The following is a 24,194-nucleotide window of genomic DNA, read 5'->3' on the forward strand; positions in this document are numbered from 1 at the left end:
CATCCACTGCCGCTCGCCGCCCCGGCTTACTCAGAGGTTCTAGCTGGTCATTACTGAGCATTCATTCTTATTTGTTTGCGGGGCAGTTATATGACAGTAAACATTCATCCTGGTTTGCTTGCAGGGTGTCTACATCTCTCCCTGTTAACCATCAGTTCATTCTGTACTTTCCAATACATTTCCCCATCACTTTCCTAACAGCAAAGAGTCTGTTTCTTTTTTGAAGCAGATTTGTTGTGCTATGGTGACAAGTGACTTTAATCCACTTTTACTGCGCAAACCTAAACTTCCCAGTGTGCACTTGCATCCCTCCCCAAAAATACTGACAGTCCAAAGGTGACCCCAAAAGTATGTGGTACCCAGCTCATGCTTGCTCACCCTCACATCTGAAAAGCATCTCAGTAGGTCCTGATCAGCTTGCCACAATTATATACACTGTTATAAATGTTATGTTCAGATTTGTTTCAAAAAGTACTGCAGTGCTTTCATGTCTTTTTAAGATTTCCCTTGAAATACCAGCTCGGTCCTGGTGCCGTTCATCTTAACTGCCTGTCTCGCTTTTATTTTTAGAATATCATAAAGGGCTTTTGTTCCAAGGTATATTTAGCAGGGGAGTGGAAAGGGAGTGGGTCACCCGTGTGCATGGGAGAATGTCTAGTTCTTCCCACCCATTCCCCCAAACATTCTGAGAAAGCGGAGTATCAGTTGTTGTTTTTGAAAAAAAGACAGAAGATACACATTCAAAATACCAAAATCAGAGGGAGGAAAGGAAGGAGAGAGGGGGAGGGGGAGGGTCTAATATCTAGGTGCCCAAGCCTGGAGGCATCTTGGCAGCTTGTAACAGAAATTATTTCAACATGCTCCCAGTCATGTCTAGGGCACAACAAGGGTGGTCTCTTATACATCTCTCTGTGTTACGGAGATATTTACTTGGCTAGTAATGACTGCACCAATGCAATCCCACTGCTGGGCTTCCACGCCCCCCTCCTCCTTCAGGGTGGGGTGAAACTGAAGAGGCATGGCCATCTTCCCACCCACCCACCCACCTATCCCACCATATATGTGTGTCAGGCGGCAGTTTCTCCTGTCCAATTTCTGCCTGGCATGCATAAGGGCATAATAATTTTCTTAATTGTCAGTGCATAGTGCACATGCAGTCATTAATTCAGTTTATTAATTAATCATGGCCCATCTGATCAGAACCCGCCACTGCTTCTGAGAACAAATCCCTAGGCTCAAAATGTGCTCAGAGGTGCCCTGTTCTTTAACTCTTTGCTGGCCGGCATCAGACCTAAAAGATCATCTCACCTCTTGTATACTTCATTGATCACTGCGAGAGAGCCTCCTGCAGATACAATCTCTGTTCTGTTTAGTGTGGTGGCACCCACCGTAACTCCTGTTTTACATATCAGACAGGCACCATCTCTGTTGCCTTTCTAGGGTCTGCTTAAGATTTTCCTCTTTCAAAGAGCCTTTTAAGTGGAGATTTTTATCCAACAATTTATAGCTGCTTTTATATGCAGAGTTCTTCTTAACTGTGCTGTTTCTATATATGGGATCTGTTTTGTTTTAAACAGTTTTATGTATGTGGTTTCCCCATGGCTCAGATGTCTACCAGGAGCAGTGCATTCAAGTACATATTGTGGACCCAACTTTATGGAGCTGTCTTCCAGTTAAGGCCAACCCTCCCTGTTGAACTACCAGAACCTACTGAAGATTTTTTTTGTGTTCCAGCAGACATTTCAACTGAAGTCAGCTTTTATAATTTTAACTCAAGGTTTTTTTATTTTCACTGTATTGAGGTTCTGCACACCTCTTAGAGATGACCGTGATCGGTATACATAAGTTGTTGACATAAATAGCTAATAAATAGGTATGCGGAACAGCTTTTAATGATTTTTGCACTATTCTTGCTTTATGGTTGGTAAAAAAAACAAATATGGTTTACTTGTTTTATACATGTGTGTTTGCTGTTGTAAAGGGTGGGTAGGAAATCTGAAAAAGAAGTATATGAATGAATCACTGGGCTCCAGCTGTCGCTTCTGTGCTCTGCTGAACAGCAGGAAGCGTGGATTTCCTGCAGCAAGTTCTGGCTCCCTCTCATGAGTGTCCTTTGATGACATCCAGTGCCGGGTTTACGTATAAGCTAAACAAGCTATAGTTTAGGGCCCCACTCTCTTGGGGGGCCCCAAAAAAAAATTTAAAGGGGAAAAAACCTGGATGTACTTTGATAAAATACGTATTTTGTTATGTGAAAATGGCTTTAGATACCTATTAGGTCCATAAATTACCATATAGCATATAGTCAACACAAAAAAACAGTGACAATTTGTTGTTGACAAAGGACAGCTGGACATATAAAGGGCCCCATTACCTTCAGTAGCTTAGGGCAGCGTTTCTCAACCGCTGTTCCGCTGCACACTAGTGTGCCGCGAGACGCTGGCTGGAGTGCCGCGACGTGCGGTGACGAGAAGGGCGATTTGCATTGTCACGTGCCTGGCGGCCGCCAATAAACGACACTGACCCGCCGGAAAGCAATATTTCTCCTCCTCTTTCCCAAAGCTCAGTGCAAACGAGCCTGGCGGCCGCCAATACACAGCACTAACCCACCGGAAAGCAATATTTGGCAAGTCATAATTATAATATAGGGCGGCACAGAGTTAATTTTTTTAACCTTTTTAATGGTGGTGTGCCTCGTGATTTTTTTCACGGAACAAGTGTGCCGTGGCCCCAAAAAGGTTGAGAAACACTGGCTTAGGGCCTCGTCAAACCTAAACCCGGTCCTGATGACATCACATGCTTATTTATTTATTTTGCTCTGTTTCGTTTCGCTTCCCGTGAAACAATTAACAATTTAAACAATCCACAGAGCACAATATAAACAATCCTTAGAGTGCACCAAAAACACAGTCAAGATGGCACCTGTCTGATATGTAACAGGAGGGAGTTATATCACACCAAAAGCCCGGTTCCTATGTTGTACAGAAGAATGGACCTCTTGATGAGATGGTGTGTACATACGGCCCTCTCCTGCAATTACATTTGTCTCATTCACACATTACATTCTGGGATATAAATTTGCACCCCCTCCAAAAAAAAATACCCTCAAAGAGACATGCACGCAAAAAAAGGGTTCACAGGTTACCTGGTTGTGGGGTGACGCAGCTACCAAAGTTTGCCCTGCAGCAACATCCCAATTTTTCTCTGCTCCCCCAAAGGTTACTCAGTCACCACACCCTCCAACATTTCTCCAATGAAAATAGGGACGTCCCATTCCATAATGATAACTTTACTACAGGGTTACAGACGCTTCAGGTTACAGACACTTCAGGTTACAGACTCCGCTAACCCAGAAATAGTACCTCGGGTTAAGAACTTTGCTTCAGGATGAGAACAGAAATCGCGGGGTGGCGCAGCAGCAGCGGGAGGCCCCATTAGCTAAAGTGGTACCTAAGACCAATTGCAGTCGTTAACAGTCACCAACAGGTTTACCACTCCTATCAGCCCATCACCCATTCCCATCACCCCCACACACCCTCTGACTATACATAAGGGTTTGGTGACTTCTGTTTCAGTGTATCTGAAGAAGTGTGCATGCACACGAAAGCTCATACCTATGACAAACTTAGTTGGTCTCTAAGGTGCTACTGGAAGGATTTTTTATTTTTATTTTGACTGCGTCAGACCAACACGGCTACCTACCTGTAACCTCAGGTTAAGAACAGTTTCAGGTTAAGAACGGATCTCCAGAACGAATTAAGTTCTTAACCCGAGGTACCACTCTATATGCGGCTTCCAGCATATATAGAAACATAACAAAACATTAAACATTTTTTTAAAAAAAAAACCTTCCCTATACAGGATTGCCTCCAGACAGCTCGGGGATCAGGTAACTCTATACCCTCCAACACTTCTCCAATGAAAATAGGGACTTCCCAAGGAAAAGTGGGACATTCCGGGATAAAATCAGAAACCGGGGTGGCTTCTCTAAATCAGGGACGTCCCTGGAAAATGGGGACACTTGGAGGGTCAGAGTAACATCCAGTGGGGGTGTGGCTTTGTATTTTCATAAGCTTTTTAAAAGCTGAGGCCCCATGCAAGATAAAGTTTAAGAGGTCCAAAACATTACAAGAAAAAGTATACAGGCTGCATCCAGTGCAAGGCCCACTAATTCCAGCTGGATACCTGTACAACCCTATTATTTCATTATTTTTCAGCCAATTATGTAATCCTTGAAAATTACTATACTTTTGTATGTGCGTGTGTTGAGGACCCTCATAATCTGAGGGCCGAAACTGTAGTTTACTTAGCTTGTGCGTAAATCTGACACTGTTTAAGAAGATGGAAAAACTTTTGTTGATAACAGAGAGAAAGAGAGAGGGAGAGAGAGGGTATGCTGAACTTTTTTCTTCCTTCAAATCGGCTTGTTCCGACATGTCCCTTGGAATCCTCCACTGAATTGCCTTCCATCCCCAACTGAAGTGAGTCAGACGCCAAGCCCATCCACTTCCCTACTCTCGCAAACGTGGGTGACAGAAACTCTCCAGGAGGATGGGAAGTGCTTGAATACTCAATTAGTTTTGTTTCTGTTGCATAAATCTTAACTTCTCGACAATAGCCGAGTTTGCTGCGAAGCTGTGGCTGTGTTGATGACCAGAGGGAGCCCAAAAGACAAACATCTGGGCACTGGAGGAGTACAATTTATGCAGCCAAATAAGCCAACGAGGTGTTTAATTGATTAATTCATGGGTTAGAGACATTGCACATATTTTTGTAAATCAAGAAAATCTTTAATAAAAAAAATGTGAATCAATTTGCACATTTAAAAAACAATAGTTTGAGGAGGGGAAACATACAGTGAACTTTTTAGATTGCACATTTCTGCATACATGGCACCTCCTGCTTAATATGTGTGAATGAAAGGAGGAAATGCCTCTTCTAAGATGATGCTTTTCTAAGATAATAATAATAATAATAATAATAATAATAATAATAATAATAATTTTATTTATACCCCGCCCTCCCCAGTCAAAACCGGGCTCAGGGCGGCTAACACCAATAAAATCACAATAAGACATTAAAAAAGAAAACAATTAATTAAAATACATATTAAAATACAATATTAAAATTTAAAATGCAGCCTCATTTAAGCATTTAAGAAGTAGCTAGGTAAAAACAATTAGCATTTTTGCAAAAAAAGAGATTGTTTAATTCAGCAGCAATTATGAGCCCTCAGGTGGCGCAATGGGTCAGTGAGTATGGCTGTTAACCAGAAGGTTGGTGGTTTGAGCCCACCCAGGGATGAGTGTGGGCAGGATTCCTGCATTGCAGGGGTTTGGACTAGATGACCCTCGGGATCCCTTCCAACTCTACAATTCAGTTGTGTGTCTTAAATCTGAGGTTCCCCGCCCTTAATCCACCTGATTAAGGCTGCAAATCTTAGCTTACTTACTGAATTTATTGGGACTTACTGCTGAATAAGTATGTGCATCATAGAGGACTGCACTGCACAGAGAACAGCTCTATTTATATTTTGTTTTGTTAAAAACTTTTGTTGTACCCAACCTTATCTCCACCAAGCCTTCAAGGCAGCTAACAAGGCTGAAACAGCCACAAACAATGAAATGACAGAAGCAGCCACAACAACCTTAAAAAACTAATCCAAACATACATTTGAATGTCAAGAAACAATATGTAATCAGATACCGGTAGCTGTAAGGGAAATAATAATAATAATAATCTGCTAAATGCTCAGGGAAATAAAACAGTTTTGACTTCTTGCCCCAAAGATGGAAGATTAGTCACAAAATAAATGTTCCACGATTTCTGTGCCACAATCCCTGGTCACCACCCGCCTAATTTCTGCAAGCAAGGAGACCTAGAGGAGGACACCCTACAATGATATTAAGGAACAGGGAGGTTTGTACAAGAAAAGGCAGTCCTTCAAATACCCTGGATTCCAGACTATTTTGAATTGTATATAACAGAAGTGCATAGACCAGGCATCCCTAAACTGCGGCCCTCCAGACGTTTTGCCCTACAACTCCCATGATCCCTAGCTAACAGGACCAATGGTCAGGGATGATGGGGATTGTAGTCCAAAACATCTGGAGGGCCGAAGTTTGGGGATGCCGGGCATAGACTTTCCCACTAAAAAGCATGGCAGATCCATTTCCATTGGGTGTTCCAGGAAACAAGATAAAAGCACAGGAACGATGTCCAGAAGGAAATCCTCTTAAACATTTCCTTTGAACTGGTGACACCAATAACCACATGTGAGTTCAATAACTGGAAAGTGCTGTTACTTAAGAGCAGTGATGTCAAGTCTCTTTTTATTAAGGGGTGTTCAGGTTGCCCCACTGAATCCTATCACTACCTTGCGCTGATTTGTGGGCCTGAAATGGAAGTGGCGTTAGCCTCTTTGGCTAGATTGTCCGAAACGCCACAGCTTGGAGCAGCAGGCTGCTCCTGGGAAACGGATGGCTGACCTCTGGGAAAGAAAGCCATCAAAATATAGACTCGATTTACATACGATGGCAACTCGGACCATGATAACTTGTCTTGTGTCCCGAAAGGTGGGATCTAAAGAATCGTGATAAATGAATGATAGGGCGTTGTACATGCGCGCAGAGTCTCTTTTTAACAGATCCTGCCAAGGCTAATAAATGATAATGTACGCTCAGGTCAAACAAGCTGGTTTGAAGAAAGCCATTAAAATATCACAGACTAAAAACTTCCCTAAACAGGGCTGCCTTTAGGTATTTTCTAAATGTCAGGTAGTTGTTTATCTCTCTGACCTCTGATGGGAGGGTATTCCACAGGGCAGGTGCCAATACCGAGAAGGCCCTCTGCCTGGTTCCCTGTAGCTTTGCTTCTCGCAGTGAGGGAACCGCCAGAAGGCCCTCGGCGCTGGATCTGAACGATGGGGGTGGAGACGCTCCTTCAGGTATACAGGACCGAGGCCGTATACCTCACTTTGTAAGGCAGCCTTCCCCAACCTGGTGCCTCTCCATGTTTTGGACCATGGCTTCCCTCAGCCCCATCCAGCTGCAAGCTGAGCTTGCATACACAAGAGAGAATTTCATTCTGTGCAGCTTCTCTGAACGAAGTACTTTTAAGGGTGGGAAAACTTGACTTTAGTAAATGATAAAGGCAACAGACTTTGACTCCTTTGGCATCACCTTTATTTGAAAAATGTATGTATTTGTTTATATATTGCATGTCAGTTTGAAAAGCAACCAACAAGTTTATTAATAATAATAACAACAGTAACAATAATAACAATAACCATAATATGTCCACCAGTACAGATTAGTTGATGATGTGCATGAGAAATGGACCAGGATTTATTTATTTTTAGCCATTAACTTTTTAAAATAAGTTATCAAGAAGTGTTACAGATTGACAGATGCAAAGCATTTCACTGGATCACTATAAGAAGACAACAAGACAACATCACATATATTGTCCTACATATACATGAATTTTTGTTCCTCGCAGACAAAAGACCCCCCCACTCCCCTCTCTTCCAAGAGTAACAGGTGAATAGCTTCATCCTTGCACAGTCTAAAAATCCAAAATTCCTGACAATGAACACAAACCCAAAAGATTTCATAAGAGAATCCACGTCACTTTTGTTTGTCTTCCATCTTTTTGCCCTCCAGGAATTTTCCTTATTCTTTTGCCTCCTCACTCATTCCCGCCGCCCCCCCCCCCCCGCATTAAAATGGTAGCTCCTTGTCTCAGCAACTGGCTGCTCGGTTTGCAAAGGGTTAACTCTTGCACCTGCTGAGGTGTACCTGTCTTCTGGCACCTGTCTCCTCCGGCCAATCAGAAGCAAGCCTCGAGAGACCTTACCTGTCAGCAGAATGCCTGCACCACACATAAACCTCTAACTTGAATCAAACTCTTCACTTTTCAGGTGATGTCTCTGTTTAGAAGACGGTATTAGCAGAGGTTAAAAGAGGTGGGAAAATATCTGAAGATCTTACTGTTGGCGAGGGAGTGGAAAACGTTGGGGGAACATGTCTAATGAGATCGAGTAAGTTAATTGCTTTTTATTACTTTGAGCGATCGCGGATTTCAGCGGAGACAGATTTTAAGGCTTCCCACTTGTGCTATGATTTAAGGTAGCCACTTCTCTAATGAAAGTTCTTTCAGAAAGAGCTGGGAAATTCAGTCTTTTCGCCTTCTTGCCTAGCATTCTTTGATGTCCTCCTTAATAACAGCAAACTTTTAGGGTGTGAGATGCTTTAATGCGCTGTTTATTTTATTTCTAAAAAGAAGGAAAGCCGGCGTTTTCTGGGTAAAATCCAGCCGAAATTGAACCCTTTTAAAGAAAATCGTGCAGTGGTGGGTGGCAGCCAAGGGAGTGTGCTTGACTTTCGCGCTGAAATAAATTGAAAGTATTTAACTTTGGCTGGATCGTGTCCTAGCATTCTAAATTCTGGGGGAGAAATCGCAACGGAAGGAAGCGTCGCCAGTTTCCTTCGTCTCCCTCCTTCCTCGGGATGTTTAGCGTGCGGTTATTTTCCCAAGGAGGATTCTTATTGGTGTGTGTCCGCTCTAGGATATGGTTTCCCATTACTGTACTGTGATCTTTCAAGGAGGTTTTCCCCTGGATGTGTGTAATTTTCGAAAGAGTGATTTCATAGACACAGTGGGATATGGAAAGTGGTTCTGAGTTGAGTGTGTCCGCGTGTTCGTGCGCGCGAGGACTGTCTGTAGTTCGTTCCCAAATGTTGGTGAAAACATCCCTTCGGGGAGAATCTTGTGGCCCCTTAAGGGCTAGCACGTCTATTAGGCAAGAGTACTACATCATATGCTTATGGAAAATCGCACTGCCAGAAGTCCAGAATGGAGTCCTAGGAGCATTTTAGGACTCACTCTAGTTGCAATTATGATTTGTTCTTAACGCTATATTTTATATTGATGTAACTCACCTTGTGACCTAGTGAAGGGTGGGTATTTAATATTAATCATAATAATGTCATCTGAAGTCAAAGGGAGATGTCCTAGCAGACTTGAAGCTTGCTTGCAAATGATTCACCCCTAATTACTTCCTTAGCAGAACTGGGTGATGAAAATAAAGACTTTTTAAGTTACAGTCAGACCCAGGAAAGTATTATGTGGGATATTGTCAACATTTTTCATTGGAAAGTTGAAACCTGGAATATCTGCCTCCTGTTGCACATACATTTGGTATCACGTTTAATTCCCAGATCTGAATTTCATGATTTCATCATTAATGGATGGGGGAAGACGTGCTCTAAAAGAGGGGACATCTATTATGTTCAGCAGAATTCAGTATTGTGCTCTTTCAGATGAGGAACATCTGGATATTTTACTTTGCATGGATAGCTGTTAAACCTAAAGAATAAGAAAAGTTTTAGTCTATTGGACTAAAGTTTAGCTGGTGAAGTAATGTGAGAGCTTCCAGGTTGTGCAGTGGCTCTTAGCTGGCTACTTTCCATTCAGCCATATGCAAATCACAATTGATTCCTCTCCCCAAAATGTAATTATTGCTTCAGATAGAGTGTGGCCACCTTCAGTGTTCCGAATGCGCAATGCAAACGCATCTCTTTTCAACCGCAGAATCTCCTGTGGCCACCAGGGGGTGGGGGACTTGGGCACAATCAGGCTATGCCTTCAGATTACTACGCCTGTGTACACATTACTGTTTTGAAGCACAGTAACCCACAATTTACCGGGGGTATGTTCCAGGAATTGCACCTAAAGCCAAAATCGCACCTACCCAAAACACATTGGGTTCAATGGCAGGTGGAATTGCCAAAGTATTTTCCCCCGGACACTGCTCCCCCTCTTTCCGCTCCCTTAAAAAAAAATTCTGGCAAGCATGCAAAGCTGAATGTGCAAAAGTTAAAGGTGTATAAGTTTTGGGCCTACTGTACAGCTAGGTCTTCTCAGTTTAGATCAAAGCTGGGGTTGGGGTGGGGGGAGGGATTAATCAAAATGGAATACTGTGCAGTATTTCACAATAAACCACAGGATAGATACAGATTGTGGCTGATGTGTGTACATTGCCTCCCAAACCAAGAGTTGGAACGTGCTGGATGTGTACACGAAGCCTATATCTTGCAACGTTACAAATTCAGACTCTTGGTTCACTAGTAAAAACATATTGTAGTGCTTTTCCCTCCTCAGTCCGCATATTTTCTTGAGTTAGCTTATTCATTTCTTTTTTGAAAGATGAATGGTGTACCTGATTGCCTGTCTGTCTGTACACACGGTTGCCCTTAGGTTAGGGCTGCTAATTTTCTCTCCTAGAATTGCTCTTGTTTTTTTAATAGCAGCTCATTCTAAACAAGTGGAGTTTTTGCTTCAATTGAGATGAAGTCATGGGAACAGCTTGCTTCATTTAATTTTTGTGAACAGGCTACAATTTATGGCATAGGAACAGGGCCATGGAACAAGCTGGCAACCCCATTTTAAGGCTCCAGTGTGTCTTCTATTTTATGAAACAGGCCTTACTCTCTTTTTTAATGGGAGTGACTTCTTCCCTGCATAACTGTCATTGGAAGTGCATTGTATTTTATGCGGAAGGTCCCAGGTCCAGTTTCTGGCATGTACAGCTAGGATTGGGAGATAGCGGTATATCTAAAATTGTGGACAGCTGCTGCCAGTCAGTGTAGACAGTAGTGTTAGATGGACCAGTGGTTTGGCTCAGGAAAAAATGGCTTCCTATGCTCTATCTGTTTTAATGACTATTTTACACCATTTTATGTGAACCACCTAGATATTTTTTGATAAGTGGTACATAAATAATGTAAATAAATAATGCTATACATTTTTAAATGGCTCTAAGTGTCTTGCATGTGTAATTTCAGCAGCGTTAAAGAAAATCTACAATTTTGCCTTTGTTACTACAATATTGGGCAAAAAGATTCCTACATTGCAGAGGGTTGGACTAGATGACCCTCGTGGTCCCTTCAAACTCTACAATTCTATGATTCTATAACTCTCCCCATCTGTGCATACAAGCTTTCCGCACCTTCTCTCGTCATCTGGTCATGGCATGAAGTAGGTTGCTGCCTGCTTGCATTTCTAATTTGTGCTAGAAATTGAGGCAGCAATTTCTTACACTTCTCCAAATCTGCAGATTTGATCCTGATGCTTTGTTGCTGCTAAGTTCCTATAGCTGGAGGCCTCTGTTGCATCTGCCTCTATGGTTCTAAGCAGTAGCTAGAGGGAAGTTTATAGATCAAAGGAACTTCAGCTTGCCTTAATTATGGCACCCGGACCAAATGCAAGTTGCCGGCTGTAAAATACTAGCTTGTGTGCAAGCTGTAAAATGTGTGCATGTACACTCCAGTGGTATCATAATTGTCATCACTGCTGTTGCAGGATAACCTGTGTACAAGGCACCTTATAAAGCAGGGCTGGGGGCTCTGTGCCCCTCCAGATGTTGCTGGACTACAACTCCCATCATCTCTGAACGACTAGTCATGTTGGCTGGGACTGGGAGGAGGTGGAGTCCAACAGGAATCTGGAGGGCCACAGGTTCTCGATCAATTCCTCTTCTAAAACAACCTAACCAAAAGGGGATCCTGTTCTAAAGGACTGGCCAATCAAGCCCATGTAATGAGCAGGTGTTTTGACACTTTCCCTTGTGAAGTCTTTGAATGGTAAAAGTTTGAGAGCCTTTTCTAAAATGGTGTGTGTGTGTGAGAGAACATAAGAGTGCTGGATCAGGCTAATGGCCCACCTAGTCCAGCATCCTGTTCTCACAGTGGCCAACCATTTAGTTGTGGTCTTGGCTTCTTTATACAGATATACTGAATGGCTGGGATGTGGGTGGTGCTGTGGGTTATGCCACAGAGCCTAGGGCTTGCCGATCAGAAGGTCGGCGGTTCGAATCCCTGCGTAGGGGTGAGCTCCCGTTGATCAGTCCCAGCTCCTGCCAACCTATCAGTTCGAAAGCACGTCAAAGTGCAAGTAGATAAATAGGTACCTCTACAGCAGGTGTTTCTGTGTGTTGGTCTGGTTCACCAGTAGCGGCTTTGTCATGCTGGCCACATGACCTGGAAGCTGTACGCTGGCTCCCTCGGCCAATAACGCAGTTCGAAAGCACGTCAAAGTGCAAGTAGATAAATAGGTACCTCTACAGCAGGTGTTTCTGTGTGCTGGTCTGGTTCTCCAGAAGCGGCTTTGTCATGCTGTCCACATGACCTGGAAGCTGTACGCTGGCTCCCTCGGCCAATAACGCAAGATGAGTGCCGCAACCCCAGAGTCGGTCACGACTGGACCTAATGGTCAGGGGTCCCTTTACCTTTTTATACTGAATGGCAATTCAGACCAAGGAGATTGTGTGAGTCAATGTCCCAGCTGTTTCTGCCTTCCCTCAAAATTAATGGCTTTATTACTCTGATCCTCCCTTCTCTTTCAAAGGAAGATACCTCTTCATTTTGTGATGCTGAATGCTAATGGTTGGGGGGTTTTTTTTGGGGGGGGGTGCTGTTTAAAGTACTTTCTGCTTTCTCTCCTGTCTTGAGAATTGTGGCTTCATTTGCTTTGATGCTTTCAGCTAAATGGATGCAAGTGAGCCTGTCTGCCACTTCTATTGTCTTTGAACTGTGTGGCTTATGCAGGCATGTGATGGGCAAGCTTATTCCAAATGATTGATCAGGAGGATGATCAATGGCTAGACTTTATATGGGTTGGTTTTGACCTGAAGGCGTGGGCAGCAGAATTTTGGGAGAACAGCAGGTGCCTTCAAAGAGCACCTTCTTTGACAAGAGCAGAAGAGACAGTGCCCTCGAGGTCAAAATCATTTGGGGATGGGCTCGGTTCAATAACCATTTCCAGAATAGCCAGGAGGGCTTTGAGGAAGGGATGAGCAAAAGTGAGAAATGAACTTCCTTACCAAAATGGTAGTTTAGCCACAGTGTTCATGTAAATTGCTTGTTCGAAACTTTGGCACCCCCACAGCGACTTGGGCTTCTGGGAGGTACAAGTAAATATCACAGGCCTTGAGGAGGAAAGTGTCAAGAACCTCTGCCTCACACTTTGAAGGGAAGAAATGTCAATTTGTTTTTATTTGTATTTTCTTAGGAATATTTTGTGTTATGTAACCCACTTGCAAGTTGTTGTTCTTTTAAAATTCAGCCGCTTATAAACCTTGTTAAACAACTAAATAAGGGTAGGAGAGGCCCAGAATATGGCTCAGCATGGTAGCCCCTGTGCTCAGGCAATAATTTTCATTGCTGTTACCTTCCCACCCTTCCTCTGAAGCTGGATTGGGGAACCTGTGGCCCTTCAAATATGGTCAGACTACAATTCCTATCAGCTCCCACCAAAAACATATGAGGAGCCACACAGGTTTCTTGTTTCCGCTCTAAAGAAATGTAGGATGCATTCATGCTTTCCCTGTTCCTCACAACATCCTTATGAGGTAGGAGGTTAGGCTGAGATGGTGACTGGCCCAAAAGACACAACACAAAGCTTCCTGGAGATGTTAGCATCTGAACCTGGATGTTCATGCACTTCCTGGTCTAGACACTGCACCATGCAGAAGAAAGAGGAATAGTGTTCAGCATCCTTCTGAGACAAGGGACATAATTTGTGGCTCTTATGCATGAAATACAGAACTGGGGGAAAAACTTGAGGAGAAATGTTTTCTTCCTGGATTTCTTTTCACTAAATGAATAGGTTTTAGCACATGCATATTTAGATGAGCCCATTTTTTGGGGGGGAAACCACCCAATTAAGACACTTTACGTTGACTTGTGTGAAGTGATGGCAGCCTACACCAGAGGGTGGGGGGGCTGTGAATAACCTGTGGCCTTCCAGATGTTTCTGGACTCCCAACTCCCATAACCCCCCGCCAACATAGTGAATAGTCAGGGGCGATCTGGGCATGGAGTAGGAGGAGGTGGGGGCGAGCGGTAGATCTGCCGCCTGAGGCAACCACCTCACCACATGGGCAAGGAGGCCCTGCCTCCCCCATCACTCCCACATGCAGTACTTTTCTATGAAGAAAATTTACACATTCCGCTGTAATCCAGTGTTGGGGAAAAAAAATCCAGTAACGTACATGCATGTGTGAGCCAGCCCATACTTATTAGGAAAACCAGAGCTGGCTCTGGCTGTCTGTTGTGAATAGCGTGCAGAGTCTCAGCGTACATGAGAATCTAGATTGTGGCAGCAATGGCAAAATGTGGCAGGAGATGTCCCAAAGCTCTTTAAAGCTGCATTCCATTCGCTGGAAGCAAAAATAGGTTGGAAAATGGCACCTTTGCACGTAATCCAACATGGGCTGCATTTAAAGTGCAGGACCTCCCACAAAGAATCCTGGGAACTGTAGTTCTGTGAGGGGTAAACTACAGTTCCCGTGATTCTATGGGGGAAAGTCATGTGCATTAACCGTGTGGTGTGCACATAGCCTCAGACAAAGCTTTTAACAAGCAGGGCCTTGTCAGCAAGCCAGAAGTGCGCCGAGGCAGCAGGCAGCCCTGAAAGAGTTAACCAAGAGCTGCTCCCTCCTGTGGTTTTGTGGTCGAAACCATGATTGCCAGGAGCAAATTTTTGTCATGCAACAAGGCGTGCTATTAAAATGTTGAGTTATGTTTTTGGTGAATGAAAAGGTTAAAGCCCTTCATTAAAGCACAGAAGGGCTGGTCCCTGCCGAGAGAAAGGGATCTGTTTTACAGTCACGCTGCTGCTGTTGGGTGTTGTTTCCCCTCTCGTTCCCTTTCTCTCCCTTATTTCAAATTAAAATTATACACAATTCTGCTTGAAGACGGTAGAAAGGCAGGGGCTTACAGCTGGACCTGGTTTTTTAAAAGTAAGTCCAGTTCCTGTTTTTTCTTAGGTGCATACATGGGAGAAGGGTCATGTCTTAGTGCTAGATAATCTACCTTGCAAGCAGCAGGTCCCAGGTTCAATCTCTGGCAACATCTCTAGGCAGAGGCGGGAGAGACTCCTGTCTGAAACCCCGGAGAGCTGTTGCCAGTCAGTGTCCACAGGACTCAGCTAGGTGGACCAGGGAGAGCTTCCTATATTCCTAGGTTCTTCCTACACTGTTACTGTGTACCTAATCCCATGATTTTCCTTGCCAATTTAAGTTGAAGGCAGGATGTCCTCTGAATCAGGGGTGGTCAGTGCATATGGTGCTAGGCCAGTGAACCCACTGGCCAATGTCCAGTTCCCATAGGGTCGCTTGGGCAGCAGCTGGGGTTGGAATTCTTGCAAAGAAGACACCCATCTCGGCAAATGGACTTTGCTTCGATCCAGCGAGACACTTTTTACCTTCTCATAAAATAAGGCATCTTCTGCATAATTTAAGGCAGATTAGCTGGACACTGGCTTGTGTGCTGCACACCATTACATTTCAAAGCACATCATCCTGGGAACTGTAGTTTGCTAAGAGTGCTGGGAATTGTAGCTCTTGGAGGGGGAAAGTGCTGTTCCCAAGATTCTTTGGGGAGGAATAATGTGCTTTAAATGTTTGGTGTGAGCACAGCCAAAGTGTGGAGCAACTACCCCTTGCTTTGTAAAATTAAATCCCACCAGTGAACCATGGGGATTCAAACAAAATAAGAGAGAGAGTGGGTAGGTCGCAGAAGACCGATACCAGCCCACCCCATCTCTAAATAATCAAATTTTTGCACTGGAGTAACTGAGATACTTTGTCCGATACCAGTGTTTGTGCTTGTGAGGCACCTTGTGCCCCTTAAGCTTAATTTTAAGCAAGCCAAGAGCCAAATCTAATAAAAAGCTTTACAATGTTTTACAAGGATCAAGACTTCATCCAAGCCATAGGTGTGGCTTCTGGAAAAAAGCTTCCCCCCAGTACCAGGGTTGGAGCGGCCTTTTTAAATCCTGAGAATGTTCCCATGCTTTTAACATCTGTATTCAGGCTGAATTTCTGAAGGTGTAGCTTTCCTAGTTCAGAGTTCAATGCTTGCAAAAGTTTTACAGGACTGAAATGAACTCTTCCACAACTTCAAAATGTTGGCTACGTTTTTGGATCAAGGACTGACCTTCTCTATTCCAGACATTTTGAAATATACAGAACTGTACTTGTAAATCCCCCCTTCTTTTCTCTGTTTTTGTTTGTTTGTTTTTGTTTTAATCCCTAAATCCATCAGCATCCCATTTTGAAATGGGGGAACTCTTGAAGAATAGGAGGATATTTTTTTAAAAAAAAATTCAACAAATATACGCTAAACGAATTTGTTTCAAGAATCCCCTCCCCCCCATAAAATTAATTTCAGCTCTAACAATGAATTTTGTTCTGTCATGCAGCCTTACCTGTAACTTAGTTCTGGAATATGTGGAAGAGTTGCCTTTGAGTATGCATGGTGGCCCAGAACCCAGACCTAAATATCTGGGATTTGTAATTCAGTTTTTTATCTCTAGGTCTAAAGGTGTGGAGTTCAAAACGGATTGAGATTCTTAAAGGCATTTGTTTAGTCTCTCTCTCTCTCTCTCTCTCTCTCTCTCTCTCTCTCTCTCGTGTGTGTGTGTGTGTGTGTGTGTGTTAATTAGTGTACAATTGTCTAAGTGTTTGCCTTGATGTTCTACCAGTAAACTATAAAACAACCACAAAAGACAATGAGAAGCAAGTACAAGGCTGGCTTTTAATAACGCTTTTATTAAAAAGAAAAATATTTTCCGGAGCTCCATGAAGCGTGATGCTATCATGTCACACAATCTGGTTTTAGAAGTTATTGCATCCTGTGGCACTCACCTAATAAATGTAAACCACCTGCGACTCTCTTGTTGTCACAGTTTGGAAACTGTGCAATCCTATAAAGATTTTCTCAGAAGCGTTCAGTGGGCCTTACTGTCCAGTAAGTGGGTTTGGGACTTTTGCCTAAGAGTTGTCCCGACTTGCAAAGAGTTTGGTGGTAGGGTTCTGGACAGTCTTACTGCAGGCTGCAGGAAGAGGAAGCTCTATTTTTGACTGCCCCACCCTGCATAGACCTTCTTGCATGTGATAAATAAGAGCACCAGGGAGAAGTGGTGCTTCTTTCTGAGTAATGTGCCTAGAACAGGTTAGAAGCTATGGCTCTAAACACTAAAGGAGAATCTGCACCTCCACAGACGTTCCTATATTTGCCATGTATGAAACTGCTGTTGGAGAAATGGATACTGGTTTTGAAGTGTTTTGATCTGGGCCTTAATTTCAGTCTAGACCTGTAAGTCTGTTTCCTCCAAAGAATCATTGTAACTGAAATCTGGAGATTATCAGACCTTGAGGACTAGCAACCCTAGAGTCAACTCAGGAATGGCAGTGAGTGTGTTCATATGCTGTTATCCCCCAGAACTGGGGGGGGGGGGAACCAGAGTGTACACGAACACACACACACACACAGGAAGAGGCGGTCATTCTTCTTCAAATCTTTCCTTCCGTATTTTAGATGTTTGATGTGCATTCAGCTTTAGTGTGCTGCCAGAATCCGGAATCATGACTAAATTTGCTCCTCCTAAATTACAATCTGCAACAACTGACCCTGATTCTGGGTTCAGACAACCCTTGGCTTAGCCATCACACGTCACTGAGCTTAAAAGCTCAGGAAGGAGAAAAGCAAGTGCAAGCTCCTCCATGGGAACCAGCACATTTACACCAAGCCAAAGTTTGGCTTAGCATTAAGTGCAAGCACAAACACTGTCGACTTGGAGTCATCCTCTACCTGTAAGGCTGTCTGGTCTGGATATAGGCTAATGGAAGAATCAAACCAAGGGAGAGGAGCAGGGCTTTGAAGCTGCCCATCCACAGTTAGCCCAAGGGAGCAGAGTAAGGTGGATGGCATGAGTCACCTGGGCACAGTCTTCCTTGCTATGATGAGATGGACTGTATTTTTATATAAATTATACTAATTACTGTATTTATACATTTGCACTGATACAATTAGTAGTACAGTATATGTGAATTTTATTAAAATGCTTCCTTGCTCTTTTTCAAGTTACACGTTTCCTCTTTCTTTCATTTTTGGCAATGTATTATAGTCGCCCGAACACAGGTTCATCACATGACCAGGTGGGGGCAATATGGACACCCCCACCCTCTTCCCTTCTCCTTCCGGTTGCTACCTGAAAAGCCTTTTCCATTTTATTTATATATCCTGCCCTTCTGTTTTACAAAACCTTCAAGGAAGCTTATAATAATTGTGAGGTAATAATAGAAGAATCGTTTTTTAAAAAACAAAGACATGACTAAAAATCTACACTTTTAGGAAAGCTAAGAAGTCTGAGCCAAGTAAAAGATCTTCATATGCTGTCAAAGGGCAGAAGAGTATTAGGCAAGCCTCCTTATTGAGAAGAAGGTCCATAAATGGGGTGCCCATCACTGCAAAGGCCCTTCCCTGGTCACCACCCCCTGCTTGTCTTCTGAAGGGCCTCAGGGGACCATGGCTGTGTCTTGGCTTAATAAAACATGCTGGCATGTGAGCAGAGTGCATACAGGCTGATCACTCCTGGAAGTGAATGGGTGTGAGTGAGTGGGTAAGCAAACCAGGAAGGAAATGGCCTAGTGCTAAAGCCAAATCTCGAACCATGGTTTGTTGCTCCCTCACAGACCATGATCTGTAAGCCAACCACAAACCATGGTTTCAGACTACCTGGTGCTCATGAATCATCATGGTGAAACGAACCGTAACCTTGGTCCTTGAGTTTAGTAGACATGATGCTAGCTGAGCGATCCTCTTCTTAGTGTGTCAGCAAACACAGTATGCCTTATTAATCCAATTTACTGTTCTGTGTGAATGCAGCCATTCCTAACCATGCATGTTTGAGTAGGAGCTAATGCTCTTTCCCTCATATACATACTTAAAAGGAGGTGGGCTTTGTTTTTAACCGTAACTTGGATGGCACAGCGCTTTCTTCCCAAGCAGGGAGAAAGGGCCACCTTGTCTGTGTTGCAAAACTGTGGGTTTTCCCACCCTGACCCCACCCGCTTCAATCTCCCCCTTTTAGCCTGACAGCTACACAAAAGAGAACAAGCTTGTAAAAGAAAGAAGAAGAAAGTTTGTTTAACCACACAGAATTGCCCAGAGACAGAGAAGTCAAGGATAGCATGACAAATACTGCAAAGTGAGTGGGTGGGGAAGGAGGGTGGGGTGGCTGCTTAGAGAGGATTGGGGGGCATTACCTGGGGCTCATCCTTTAAAAAAGGGTGAGGTGCTATATTGGGGGTCAGGGATGTGGGGAACTTGTTGCAGAGTACCTTCCTAGTTACATCATTCGGCCCCACAGCACACGGACTTGGAGGGTTTTGTTATTCACATTTGGAATTAATGCAGAGAGTTTGCAATTCGGGGCCTCTTGGAATAACTTTTTTTAAGGTGGTGGTGGGGACTCCTGCACATCTTATTCTGTATTAACGTTTTGCTGAAAGGTAGTATATAAATATAAAGCGGGTGGCGCTGTGGTCTAAACCACAGAGACTAGGGCTTGCTGATCAGAAGGTCGGCGGTTCAAATCCGTGAGCTCCCGTTGCTCGGTCCCTGCTCCTGCCAACCTAGCAGTTCGAAAGCATGTCAAAGTGCAAGTAGATAAATAGGTACCACTCCGGCGGGAAGGTAAACGGCGTTTTTGTGTGCTGCTCTGATTCGCCAGAAGTGGCTTAGTCATGCTGGCCCCATGACCTGGAAACTGTATGCCGGCTCCCTCAGCCAGTAAAGCTCCGCAATCACAGAGTTGTCCGCAACTGGACCTAATGGTCAGGGGTCCCTTTACCTAAATATTCTACATAAATATGAATACTGCAAACAGTGAAAGCTGGTACCTCTTGGGATTGTTTGGGTTGGGAGGTGGAGCCAGAGTCCCCCCTGGACTGGTGTTAAGTAAGAGGGTAAGCAGGTGGGGGCTGGCTTAGAACAGACGGGGGCTTGTGGGACAGCACCTCCCTCACCCTAGTGGACCAGCCCAGCCCCTACTGAATGTAACAATCCAGAGTACAGCCTAGCTGTTCAATAAGCCCACATCACCAGTGATGGTGGTGGTGGCCTTTGCAGGGTTGGAAGATGTCAGGAGGAAATAGGGAAAGTGAAGAAAAGAAGCTCTACCCTCTGTAAGACCATTAAGTCCCGAGTCCAAGGCTATGTACAGATTGGCACAGTGAAGTGTTCCTCGCCCCGCTGCCTTTCAAGTTGCTTTCTCACACCATGTCACCACCCAATGCACATTGCTCGATTTATTTCCCTGCGCTGAACTCCTGTTCAATGAAGCTGCCCGCTGGGCCATGGGCATGGGCTGCCTGGAATGTACACACCTCAAGCTGAACCACAGCTGCTGTTCTCAAATTGGATGGAAGCTGGTTTGAGGGAAGGCAGTACAAGTATTCCGCCAATAAGCTACAGGGTATCTATGGATTGTGGCAACACCATGTGTTCTCTGCTTCAAACACCAGTGGCGAGGGCGCACCGGAGCTGGAGTAAAAATGGCAATCCGTACGCAGCTTAAATTGCTGAACCACGTCACTGCGTCTGCAAAGCACTTGCAATCCTACACGTCTCCTCTGATCCTGTGCATGTGTCCTGATCCTGTGTCTACCCTTGTGCACGCCTACCCCACAAAGTTCAGTGGTTCTACGCTCCTGAGAATATGTCGTAGCTGGGAGCAAAGTGCTTATGCACATTAGTTCATGCTGTAGCTGTGGGGAGATGCTGAGCAGGCATGCATTGCTTTGTCAGCTTAAGATACAGCGGCAGACCGCGGGGAGCCTAATTAAAAAAATATAGGAGCAGGGAAGTCCAGGGAAGGCTTGGAGAGAGCCCATCCCTGGGGTGAATAGCCCTGCTGCTGATTCTCTGCCCTCCCCCTTACTCCTTTTCATGTGAATATTTTGGATTCAGTCTGGCTGAAGGTTCTTGTCTGAACAGGATTAAGCAGAGTTGATGGTGGTGAAACCTGAGTCATTCTAGTGTGCTCCTTGGAGACAGTGGGGCGGCACTGAAGGGGAGGGAGGGCTGCGTGAGAAAATTTAAAGACAACGAAACTTCCACTAAAAAAAAAAAGCATGAAAAAAAACCACCTGTTGCTGTTTTTATGCAGTGGGTGAAACTGATGAGCATTAGTGCCATCATGTCCCGTTGGGAGAGGCTGGTGGGGAAGGGGCTCCTTTCTTCTGATAACCATACTTAGGGAAAGGGGAAGCAAAATTCTGGAAAGAATAATAGAAAGGGACCCCAAGGGCCATCTAGTCCAACATTACCTTTTTTTGGTGCCATAGTGAAAGCATAAAAGCAAATAGACTTTTTTCTAACATATTGCTGGTATGCACGCCCACATGCCTGCTGTGGCCCTATAGTCGCCAACTTCTCTTCCTACAGGCCTCTGCTCTTCTGCTTTTAAACAACAGCCTCACTTGCAGATAAAAACTAGTGATCATTGACACCTCCAAGTTGTAAATAGAACTTTTTGCAGGCAGAGCTGCTCTGAAAGGCACAGGATCATCCCAGGCTGCAACTGCTGCTGCTGTTTTTCCCAGGCACTTGACAGTGCTTAGTGGTCCTTGTTGATTAGATGCTCAGAAATAGTTAGATGATGCTGGCTGATAACCATGGAGATGGTTTTCTGTGGCCTGCGATGACTTGGTTGCTTCAGCCACCTGGGTTTCTTTGGCCTGGGGGCCTCCTAGTACTTCCTGTTGTTGTGTACTCTACAGCTGTTTGGTGATTCTAATGGCCTGGCTATATCCATCATGCATAGCGTACGTGGGGCAGGTGGGCTGTTTTCTCACTAGATCTCTGCCCGTGCAGGGATGGCGTTAATGATCTGGCCCTCCACATGTTGCTAGACCAATTCCCATCAGTGGCAGCACACGGAAACGGCGTTTACCTTCCCACTGTAGCGGTTTCTATTTATCTACTTGCACTTTGACGTGCTTTCGAACTGCTAGGTTGGCAGGAGCTGGGACAGAGCAACGGGAGCTCACCCCATCGCAGGGATTCGAACTGCCGACCTTCTGATCAGCAGGCCCTAGGCTCTGTGGTTTAACCCACAGCACCACCTGTGTCTTATACACTTAAAGCAGCATAAAAGCACTTTTAAAAGTCATGGCTTCCCCCAAAGAATCCTGGGAGTTGTCGCTTGTGAAAGGTGCTGAGAGCATACTTGCCAACATTTCTCCGATGAAAAAAGGGATTTTACTATTTATACCCCCCACATCTGACTGGGTTGCCCCAGCCATTCTGGGCAGCTTCCAACATATATAAAACATAATAAAACATTAAACATTTTTTTAAAAAAACCTTTCCCTATATAGGATTGCCTTCAGATGGCTCGGGGGTCAGATAACTCCATACCCTCTAACATTTCTCCAATGAAAATAGGAGACATCCTAAGGACATTCCAGGATCAAATCAGAAACTGGGATGGCTTCTCTAAATCAGGGACATCCCTGGAAAATGGGGACACTTGGAGGGTCTGTGAGAGTTGTTAGGGGATTCCTATTCCCTTTACAGAGCCACAATTTTCAGAGTTCCTTAGAAAGAGGGATTGATTGTTAAGCCACTCTGACTATTGTGGCTCTTTGAGGGGGATACAAGGTTTCCTCACAACCTCAGCCCCCTTAAAAACTACAGTTCCCAGGATTCTTTGGGGGAAGCCTTGACTATTTAAAGTTGCATGGTACTGCTTCAAATATAAAGCGCAAATGGGGTCTTTGGTCATGTCCATTAATTTCAATGGCTCTACTCTAAGTAGGGCTAATACTGGAGACAACTCATAGACAAGAGAAGGAAGGAATTGGATGAGCTCCTTGGAGGGGAAATATGCCTTGAACTAGCGGAAAAATAAATCTCCCCATGTACAGAAGCCCTTTCCTTTGCAGACGTAGCCCAGATCTTAGGGTTTTGCAAGCTCTCACAAAAAGGTGGCTCCTGGGCTGGTGGGTGACTCATCCCAGCTGGTGGCATCAAACTAGACTTGCCTTAAAATGCCCGTCCACTGTTCAAGACTGTTATTAGCCAGTAAGTAATAGTTGCTGTTTGATTCTGGGACGGTGGAGTCAAAAATGATCTGAGAAAAACTTCTGCCCCTGAGGCGATGGTGCCTCTGAAAAGTGCGCTAGTGCCCAAGGGTGGGGCTTAGTAAGGATTTATTTGGCTCTGTCCCCTCTGGCAATGGAGCTCTTTATTTGTTCTGATTGTCCTCTTCCTCATTAGCTCCTCTGTAAAGAAAAGCTCCAAGGAGGAGGTTCCCCTCCCCATGTTTATCAGGGGCAGCGGCAAGAGGTGAGGTAAACATGAGAACCTCAAGATCTATGGCTATGTAGAGGTTTGAATCTGGGTCTCCCAAACCCAACACTCTATTCACTACTAGACCCTTTAAAGCAGTGGCTTTCCCCAAAGAACACAGGGAATTGTAGTTTACTAACTCAGAGTCTAGGGAGTTTGTAGCTCAGAGTTTGTAACTCAGAGTCTAGGGAACCTGCTGGAGGCACCAGTAAAAGTCTTCATGGGCCCCATGGCACCACACACAGGAAGCGAGTTAGCAACCCCTGACTATAATAATAATAATTTATTATTTATACCCCGCCCATCTGGCCGGGTCTCCCCAGCCACTCTGGACTATACATCTAGCTACAACATTATTGGGCAGGTGTGTGTACACCCCATTGCTGGGACTGCTGACGTCTATTTTCAAATGGAAATGCTGCAGAATAATATGGAATGAACATTTATTTTCATAATAAAACTAGTTTGTTAGGGGCAAAAAATATGCAATAGATCTAGATTGTGTGTGGACTATGTGGGGGGAAAACAAGTACTCAAATTTCCATTGATTCCAGAATAAAATGTGTGTTCACAGTTGGTTAGCCCCTCATCAGCTATTCCGCAGGGAACTGAATTTCATTTGTATGTTAAAACATTTCTGTGCAGTCTTTCTGTTTGCAAAGAGACAGCTAGCATATTTCATCTTCTTGGACAGATTTCAAAGTCTAAACATGATTGTTGTTCAGAGATATGTGTTTACTTAATACCTTCTGATTTTGGAGTTGCCTTGGTCCCATCCCATGCCTTTGGGGTGGGATGTAAATCCCAGAAACCGAAATATCAGCAGAACATTTAGGCAACTAAAGTCAAAAGGGTAACAAGCCCAGATGTGTTGGGTTACTCTGTTCTCATGAATCCCGCCCCCTTCCCTGTATTTCATAATATTCCTGAGGAGCTGTTCCAGGGTTTTGTTCATAGTTAATATGATTAATCCTGAAAACGTCATGCTGT

The 24,194-nt window shown here is 44.3% G+C and overlaps 1 protein-coding gene across 1 annotated transcript in view; it reads left to right on the top strand.

Moving 5' to 3' along the window:
- Nucleotides 1-7,848: 7,848 nt before the first annotated feature.
- The window catches only part of GRHL3 (grainyhead like transcription factor 3), a 52,948-nt gene continuing 36,602 nt past the window's right edge, over nt 7,849-24,194 (top strand). The window contains exon 1 of the mRNA XM_035120306.3: nt 7,849-8,041. Coding sequence (XP_034976197.2) covers nt 8,025-8,041 — 17 coding nt within the window. The 5' untranslated portion in view covers nt 7,849-8,024. The remainder of the gene's footprint in view (nt 8,042-24,194) is intronic.

Source organism: Zootoca vivipara, chromosome 6, assembly GCF_965207765.1.
Source record: "Zootoca vivipara chromosome 6, rZooViv2.hap1.1, whole genome shotgun sequence".
NCBI classification, from domain to species: Eukaryota; Metazoa; Chordata; class Lepidosauria; order Squamata; family Lacertidae; genus Zootoca; species Zootoca vivipara.